At 34.9% G+C, this 9,797-nt stretch overlaps 1 protein-coding gene and 1 pseudogene across 2 annotated transcripts; both read right to left on the bottom strand.

The window, feature by feature from the left end:
* Positions 1-547: 547 nt before the first annotated feature.
* LOC104732777 (protein NUCLEAR FUSION DEFECTIVE 4-like) lies at positions 548-2,793 on the bottom strand (annotated as a pseudogene). Its single transcript, XR_015575251.1, has 2 exons — positions 2,237-2,793; positions 548-1,997 (listed from the first exon to the last, which is right to left on the bottom strand). The product of XR_015575251.1 is annotated as a protein NUCLEAR FUSION DEFECTIVE 4-like (transcript).
* A 1,341-nt stretch (positions 2,794-4,134) lies between these two features.
* LOC104732776 (non-specific lipid-transfer protein 2P-like) lies at positions 4,135-4,538 on the bottom strand. The gene has a single exon (XM_010452358.3). The coding sequence runs from the start codon at positions 4,446-4,448 to the stop codon at positions 4,176-4,178; it is 273 nt and encodes a 90-aa protein (XP_010450660.1). The 5' UTR covers positions 4,449-4,538; the 3' UTR covers positions 4,135-4,175.
* Between the last annotated feature and the right edge of the window lie 5,259 nt (positions 4,539-9,797).

Raw genomic sequence — 9,797 nt, 5'->3', positions numbered from 1 at the left:
ATCAAGACCGAAGTTTCCAAAAAGTAGCCAGGGAAGAGTCATTCTATGGAAACATTATGGTCCGTTAATAATAGTCTCTTATTCTCGAGCTGTGCTATTTACCATTTTTGGTTTTGGTAGTCTTTAAATAGAATCAATTATGAGAAAAGCATTTTTTGGAGTGGTTTTTGTTGATTTTACCACTTTTTGAATAGTTTGTGTATTTTATCACTTTTTAAGTTACAAAAATTTGATTAAATATGCGTTTTATTTGTTATGTTTCGGTTTAGTTGCTTCTATTTGTTTTTAGGGTTTAGTATTTGGTATTAAGTACGTATTTTATTTTGAAAAAAACTGAAAATATGTATTTTTTTTCTTCTCAAAAGTGGTAAAATCCATAAACTTTTGTAAAAATGGTATATCCAAAAGATTTCTTCAAAAAGTGGCATTTTTTAACAACTATCCCCTTTAAATATAAATAAGTTTTGGTTTTGCATTTGATAAAATGACTTCAATTATATTACCCTCTACTGCTCTTCTTTTGTTATTTTCATTTTGGATAAGCTAATAAATTATAAATGTTTGTGTATTAAAGGTATTAAATGTTACAATTTACGATTACAACATCAAATATTAAAATATTGCTTAAAATAGCTATTAAAAACATGACTGATGGACTAGGGAGATATATAAAAGTGTTTAATTTTTAAATAGTTGACCATCTTTTTACATATCAAGTATCTTTTTAACCATCGCCAACAACTTTACCTCTTCCTTTGCCTACTAGTTTGCCTTTACATCATCCTTGTCTTCCTCCGCCGTGGTGGATCTGGCTCGAACCGGCGCTGCCATCTCCATCTCGGCCGCCCGGGCTTTCTCTCTAAACTTTTTCTTGATATCGCTCTTGTAAAACTTCTTGGTTCGGACCACCAAAACCATCGAGACCAATACACCAAACAAAGTTATCGCAGTAATTATTATAAAAGACAACTTAAAACAAGACGTGCCTATGCAATTCAAATCTTCCCCATCCCTACTCGTGTTCCCTGATGCCTTATTTTGCTTATTCGCTTCCACGTCGTACAAATACCCTGCGACCCAAACCTTTAGCAAGTAAGACCCGATCGGGGTCGCTACTGCCCCAAAGTTATACAACGTTGCGTAGTACTTAAGACCAAAAATCTCGGAAATTATAGCAAGTAGAAGCGGCCATTGCGCACCGCAACAAAACCCTATGATGACTGATGCAAGGTAGAGTCCACCAGGGACATTAAAAGCGATGAGTAGGTAACCGGCGCAGGACAAGAGGAGGACCATTGTGAGCATTAGAGGTCTTGGGAATTTGTATTTGATCAAGAAGATCTCAGAGACCACACCTGAAACCACACGACCATAGTAATTCCATATGCTTACGAGTGACACAAACGTGCTAACGCTTCTCTTTGGGTAACCAAACGAGCTTCCGATTTGTCCCAAGTTGTCTATCGCCGTCAAAGTCCCTCCTACACCACAGATTGTAGCTAAGAACAAGATCAACATGTCTATGCTAAACAACGCTTGCAAGATCGTATAGTCATCTCCTCTCTCCGGTGGGTTAAACATAGTCGTCCAACACGACGCCGTTTTCACCCTCTCCCTCTCCTCCTCCTCCTTCTCCTTGTCTGACTCTTCATCTTTAATCTCTGATGAATCTATACTGGATTCCTCGGTGACGATGTTGACCGGTGATGGATTGTTTAAGGCGACTTGTTTCTCCGTCCAGAGTTTCTTCTCTTCCAAGACAACAACTATAATGGGCAAAAGAAGCAAGACGAGCATCACGGCGACGCTACCTCCAAACTCACTTTGTGTGAAGCCGGAGAGCTTGTTGATGATGATGACCACCATGAGAAACGTGGCGAGCCCTAGCGATATGTAGAGGAAGTTATACAGCACCTTTAGCTCGTTTGTCTGTCTTGTCACTTTCATTATTCTTATCGTTCTCAAAAACGCAAATGATACTACTGCGGGCAACCAACCTACAAATACAATCACTCATATAATTAGTAGAAGTGTAGAACAAGTCATTAATTTTTAGTTACAAAAAAATGAAAAAAAAAAAGTCATAAATCTTTATATTTGAGATAATACTAAATACAATTTAATGACTACGAATGATTCAAGATTCACATCATTACCATTGACCTCTGTTTTTGCTCTGTTTCATGTCATTAACCATACAGTCTCATGACCAATAAATTTTATAAATTGAGCTTACCGATCATTAAAATAAGTTCTTTTGTGTCTTCACCATAGAAGGCGTGGTACAGCTGTGTAATAATGGCACCACTAAGACCAATGTAGCCCTTGAGAATCCCCAAGACAACCCCACGTGACTCCGGGAAGTTCTTAACGCACGTGACGACAGATCCAGTGTTAGCGAATACAAGAGAGTTGGCTCCGACGCAGATGTAGAGACACATGTGCCAAACTTGAGGTTTCGAGATCCGTTTTGTGACAGCGAGCCAAATCATGAAGTATCCAAAGAAGTTAAGGATGGCTCCGATCAAGAGGATGAACCACGGGGGAGTCACCTCGTTGAGTAGACCCGTGAGGACTCCGACGTTGGCTCCGAGATCTTTGAAGAAACTAATGAGATTAAGAGTGGTTTGGTCGTAGCCTAAGGTTCTCTTGATATCGTCTGAGTAGATACCGAACATGTAAGTGGCTCCAGCCGTCGACATGATTAAGATACTCGCGAAGAACATGAACCATCTTCCGGTTAGAATTTGGATGGCTAAACCCTTCATTGATCCAGCAGTGGGAGAAGCTTTTCCTTAGAAGTAGGAACAATTGAAAATAGAAGGGAGATAATAGCTAGTTACACTTATGGTAGCTAGCTTCAAGCTTGATAACTCTTACAAAGGCTCAGAATGACACTCCTACTTAGATGTGACTCCAATTTGTGTGAGTGAGCGATGTGTTTGGTTGCTATGTGACCCATCAAATTTATGGATAATAGACAACGATCCGTTATTCTATATTTCGAATGAATTCGTGTGCGATTAGATGACAAAAGTACTTAAAAGAATATTACTTAACATTATTGGTTTCACACTATTTTTTCCCCGCCAAAAACAGAATTTTGTGTTTTCCGTAAAAATGTGATTAGACAGAAGATGTGAGACAAAACAACATTAAAATCGCATCCAATAAGTAAATGACACGCAGCATAACACGTCACATCGACTAGAAAATGAATCCCCAAAACCCCACAACATAAATGATATTTAATTTCGTGGTCCGACGAAAAATCTTTTACGCTAGATCAATCTTTCAGTTCAGGACCATTTCAAATTATTTCGAGGTTTTGTGTAATTAGATTTTAAAAATGTAATGTTAGTTGTGAATAAATACAGTTAAAAATTTAAACTCGAGGTAAGTTTTAAAACATTGAAAACGTCAAAACGTCCTCAAAATAATTTTAAAAGTGGACTTTTACATTAATCTTTTATTAATCTTAATCGCATCGCTCTAGTACACTTTTACACTTTGTAATTTAAACAAAGCTAATCACACTCTCCACAGCTCTTACAAAATAGAGATAAGATAGATCCATATTAAGTTGTGAGGGATCCGAAACCACCAGCGAATGTTCAAAGAAAGGAAACCAAAATCGTACCATCCAGGAATGTGAGATAATCAGCTCTGATTCGAATCGGAGACTCAGATAAACTCCTTCCGGAATTAAACCTCTGCAAATATTTGCCAATCCGAAAAATCCCATGGAAAAAGAGATTCGGACCACCATCTTCTCGCAAAATCTCCTATTGATTAAGCCATGATGATCCCAATCTCCCCAATCAAAACCAAATTCCCATGATACCTTACACACCTCTTATCCGCCTCTCCAGCACACCGGAGAATATAATATTTTGACTATTGTAGGATGGAGAATAGAAGGGAGATAATAGCTAGTTACACTTATGGTAGCTTGATTATTAGAATTTGGATCCATTGAACAAATTAATTAGTAAAACTAATAAACACCCATATCCCACCGTGAAGAACTACATGAAAGTTGTTTATAATTAAATAAATATAATTTGTTTAGACTGGAAATCTATGGCGAAGAAATAATTATAAACTCTCAATATATGATGAGAAATACCCTAATAATTATAATAGTAATTATTATTTTATAAATATTCTAAGTTTTAACAAACAGGAACAGGTATACCACAAGCTTCTAAAACTTGTTTAACAGATGTCTTATATGGAACAACCAATGGATTTTTCAAGTAATCACAAAAACATGAATGATTATGGTTTAATTTGGTGCAACACTCCGTCGACGGTGGGGATCCTCCTATAACTGCTGGTAGACATACTTTAATATCTTGGATGTCACATGCCGCCTCTGCTTTGGAAAGAGCCAGAGAGAGCAGAACAAACGCGATGAAAACCAATGCAGTTAACTTCATCTTCATTACTTGAGCTCTTAGTATCTCTTTCTATCTAATTCTAATATATATATATATATATATTTTTTTTTTTTTTTTGATAAGAAAATGTATGAATATTGATTATGAGATTTGTTTAATTAGGATGGTGAAGCTATATATATTAGATGGGAGTATTATTTTGCAATAGGAAAGTGTGTGTGTTTTAGGTATCAAATATTCTGTATTTTTAATATATATATATATATATATATATATATACATATTTTAATTAGAAAATGTATGAATATTGATTATGAGATTTGTTTAATTAGGATTGTGAATCTATATATATAGTAATATATATGGAGTATTATTTTGCAATAGGAAAGTGTGTGTGTGTTTTAGGTAGCTAAGATATTCTGTATTTTTAATAACATTTATTTTAGTGTAATTTCATTCTAAGTTTGACACATTATTGGAATTAAACTATCAAAGTTTGAATTAAAATTGAAAATTTTTAATGCTTGACTAAACAATGTTTGACCAAACAAATAGATCTTGAAATAAAAATGTGTGACTAGTAAAAATATTATATGATCTTGACATACCACAATTGAAATAAAAATGTGACTAGTCAAATTATTGGTATGAGGGGCAACAATAGGAAAGGTCCTCTTCTGCAAACTAAACAAAGTATACGCAAATCACATATGACAAGAACTGAATCATACGTATAATGCCAAGTTACTTAACATATCATGTGAAAGAAGATCAACGTTTAGTGTCACCAATCTCTTTAGTTTTCTGCACAAGACAGTGACCCACGTTTGTTTTACGTGTGTTAAGGCCATTTGTATTTATATAATACTCCTAAAAGATAAAACGGAGGAGGTCCAGATGACTAGATTATCTCTCTCGGGCGATTTGCTATATATATGCAAGATTTGTTGTATGGGTGATTTTGTTCTCCACAGAAAAGCAGATACAAGTATAGTCATATAAAATATTTTGTTGTATGCAAGATTTGTCGTGACTTTAATTATAAAGATTTTGTTTCGGGGTGTTGAAGACTTAAGTGATAGGTACATGCCACAAGTGTATTGGGAATATTAGATTATTAGTACTGAAATTATTTTATAATTTGTAACTTTCATCCTCTCTTTTGTAATTTCTTTTAAAACATCCTCCAATTATTAATTTGGAAATACATTTGGTAAAGTAACCTTTTATTTGTAAAATTTACATAATAAAACCCTTGCCAATTGAATAAATATCAAAATTTGAAGTTATAATTTGTAATATATAAAAGACATACCTTAAATAATTTTAAAAGAAATTAGTATCCATAATTTAAATATTCTAGATACTTTAACTTGCTAAAATTTAAATTCTTGAGGATCATGTTATATAACGGGTTAGAGTTTACATAAATACAATTTATAGTTTTTACGTGATCTAGAAAAATACACAAAATATTTTAGTTTGAATCAATTGAGTTAACGATAGGTGTTAGGCTAATCCTAACCAAACCTAACACAAAAAAATAAAAATCATAAAAATTATAGAATCTAAATATCAATCAAAATATATTATTAAAAAATATTATCCCGCGGTATACCGCAAGTTAAAATCTAATAAAAATTGTATTGATTAAAATAACATAATTTATTATAAAATAAAGCTATTTATGGCATTTTACAAGCTTTTAAATTAATAACAATAAAAATCGTTTATTTAGCAAAAACATTGTCAGTAAAATAATTTGCGTAGTTAGCCGTCGCCACTTGCCATAATGCTGTTAGTTAATAACTTAATAATACAAATAAAGAATATACATAATTATATACATACACCACCATCGTGTATATTCATATTGCATCTCCATTCTCCAACTGTTCTTGGACCTGGCTTTGCTCTAGCTTGTATCAGATACCGTGATTTTCCCGCTATCTCATAATCCAGAGAAAGCGTGACCTCTTGTGAATCACTTTAATGGCTTTCATCTGTTTCAATGCTCAGTTACAAAACTGCTTAATTAGTTCTTTCTTGTTCATCTGTTACATTTGCTGTAGATTATAAACTAATTTTCTTCATTTGATACGTTGACTAATTACTCTGTGTAACAATTACACTAGTGTGAGCATATGGTATTTAAATTTTGTTTTCATTGTGTTACACTCTTTGGTAGTTGGAGTGCTATAAACAATTTTTTAGATAGGATTTTCATTTCTGGTCAAGATTGAAATATTAATATTTATCTGATGATAATATGCAAACTAACATAACTAATTCGATATCCATGATATGTATTACAAATAGTAAATGCACACCCAAAAAAGAAGTAAAAACTAAAAATTTCACTTTTTCTCTCATACAAATTATATAGATTAAAGGAGAAACTATATGTATAAGTGGAAAAAAGAGAAATTTCTACAATATATGCACATAGAAAATTGGTTTTTTATTTGTCACAAGTGAAACTATGTTAAATTTACTCGAACTATATCACTGTCTGGAAGACTATACCTTCCTTATCATACTCTTTTTATTTCTTTATATAAGTTTGGCCATAGAGATCATTCCTAATTCATTCTCTTTTTATTTCTTTATTGAGGTTTCCTCGCCTTGCGATCAAATTGTGTAACAGTTATCGAGTTGTGATGAATGTTCTGATTTTTCATGTGCTTCAATTGCGGTACCTTAACCAAACCATGTTTACCATAAGCACGACAAACATTTTACTTTATCTACGCTATTGCGTAAATATATTACAAGAAAACACGACTTTTGCGACGGCAATATTTGTCGCTCATCCCTTGCAAAACGGTTATAGTAATGGATTTGCGAGGAACTTACGTTCTTCGCTATTTGCATCTTGCAAATTAATAACGTAGCACTTCCGTCACAATATTTGCAACGAATATAATTCTTCATTGCAACTATTGATCAAAACACTTTAACACCTGGTTTATAATGAAAGTAAATCACATCTTGATTTATATATATATATATATATATATATATATATATATATCTTCCGTGTCTTCACGTCAAAGTTTCTTTACACATGTCAACAACTCAAAAGTTTTTTTTTGTCTCTTTGATGTTTACTTGGAACTTCACTTCAGAATTAAACCTAAGCTCAAACCTTAAACCCATGATGCCCTCACAAATTCCTCACCTCTTCCTCGCAAATTTGCTATGGATAGTATTACTCGCTAATGTGTCGCAAATTTGCGAGGTATTTGCGAGGGAGTGTTTCCTCCTCGCAAATTCATCGCACATTTCTCGCAAATTTGCGAGGGACATCTGCAAGGTTCTTCGATTTCGTAGCAAATGACTCGCAAATCCATAGCAAATTTGCGAGAGAATTTCTCCGTCGCAGTTTTCCGTCGCAAAGAGCGTGTTTTCTTGTAGTGATAAATATTCTAAGTGCACTCTTCCTGATGCGAGGAAGATGCTTTTCTTTTAAAGTGCAAGGATGAGATTGAAATATAGATCATGTCTATCTTCTCAATTAGACTGTCTCAAATGTCTTATGATGAGAATGCTGTTAATTACGAGCCCAAAAAACCGAATTGAGAAAAGATGCAAATTATATTTAAAAAAAAAAAGAAATCAGAAAAAATTACAACAACATAATATAAAATCATAATATAAATTACGCAGACAATATATTATATTTTTTTTCTTAATTCAAGAAATTGGCCGTAAGTACTTTCAGAAAATCACGATTTATGAATTCCAGGATAAAACCGATCACGAACTATTACTCTAGCACACGAGTAATATAACTCAAGCCAACAGATCTACGTTATAGTTGTAACATCCGCAAACCAGAATCCCGGTTTGGAATGTGCATCGATCGATGCTGGTGTTGCATCGGTCGATGCAAGGCCAGTTTGGTCGGGAAGCGAATAAGCTAAACGGTGCGTTTTGGGTTGGGGAAAAACTCTTAACTCGAGTTTTGTCCTCATTCGACGAGATTGGCTGTTTTTGAGAGAAAAGAAAAGAGAGAAAGAGTTCTAAGAGTTCTTGGTGAGATTTTGGGAGTTTGAGGTTGTTCCTGTAGAGATCTGTAGCTGGGATCGTTGTAGAGCTTCCTAGGAGCGTTGTTTTGCTTGTTTGAGGTTCAGAATCTTCTTGGCAAATGTGAGTGCATGACCATGACTTATCTAAGCTTGAGATTTCTCTGATTTGTTTGTTTATGTGTTGTGTGGCTTGTTAGAACGTTATTTGAGGTTTTGTGAAGCTTTCTTGTGGCTTGGGATCGAGTTTGATAGTTGTAGGAACGAAGATCCAGCGAGAAGCTTCGGGGAAAAACGATGCTCGACATGTGCATCGGTCGATGCACTTTGTGCGTCGGTCAATACAAATGCGAGAACGGCGTGATTTGACCTAGGAGCATTGTTCGATGCCATGAGGAGGCGTCGGCCGATGCAACTAGGGTTTTTTTGTGAAATGTCGAGCATGCGTCGGCCAATGCAGTGTGAGTATCTTGCATTGGTCGACGCAAGTTTGTGTTGGTCGATGCATCTCCTGTTGGTCTCGGTCGATGCATGGTTGGTGTCGGTCGATGCAGTGCCTGGTTTATTTGTTGATTGTTGTTTGATGGTTAGAGTATCTCAATTTCTTGTGTGTTTAGCCCAGCAGATGAGAGGATTGCCTCACTGAGTGTTTATAAAATACTCATGCATCTTAATTTGTGTTTGTGGTGCAGGTAAAGGTAAAGTGTGATCGTGGAATCAAGGCAATGAAGAGGAGGATGTTCTAGTGGCTCACTTGGTTGATGTCTGGCTTCTGTTAGGTTGCTAGAGTTGGGTCCTAGAGTGTTGTTTAGGATTGTTGGTTCTTTGTTTTATGATGATTGGATTATTAGACTATTTTTATTATGGAATTTAATATTGGTTTATTGGTAATTAATTGGTTTAATGGTATTGATTATTTTCCGCTGTTGGGTTTGGTTGTGGTTAGGTGGCTAGTGGATATGGGACCACTAGTTTAGAGTATTTATTATTAATTATTATTATTATTTATTATTTTTTTAGAAAAATGGTCGGGTCGTTTCAGTTTGGTATCAGAGCCCTTACGGTTCTAGGTTTGGGTTCACTAGGCTTTGTGCTGTAGATGTTTGGGATTGGCATGTCTTGATTGATTATGTGAGTTAGTCAATTGTGTGTGGCATGGAGTCCTAGAACATCCTCTTCGAGCCTACAGTGTGATTTCATGGTGAGTTTATGTTTTTGTGTTATGTTTAAATTGCTTGCTTAGCCTTCTGTTCATGGTAGTGTAGATGGTTAGAGAGGATGCTGTTGCTGGTCGTGGATGCGGACGTGGTCGTGTTAGGGGCAGAAGCCCGTCAGTTAGTGATACTGTGGAACAGAGTGTGACAGC

Source organism: Camelina sativa, chromosome 12, assembly GCF_030686135.1.
Source record: "Camelina sativa cultivar CO46 ecotype springtype chromosome 12, ASM3068613v1".
In the NCBI taxonomy this organism is placed as follows: domain Eukaryota; kingdom Viridiplantae; phylum Streptophyta; class Magnoliopsida; order Brassicales; family Brassicaceae; genus Camelina; species Camelina sativa.
The sequence above is the reverse complement of the archived record's forward strand: the minus strand, read 5'-3'. Positions and strand labels throughout refer to the sequence as shown.

Bases quoted from the DNA above. Each gene is read 5' to 3' on its own strand.
- LOC104732776 (XM_010452358.3), bottom strand. From the start codon at position 4,448: ATGAAGATGAAGTTAACTGCATTGGTTTTCATCGCGTTTGTTCTGCTC.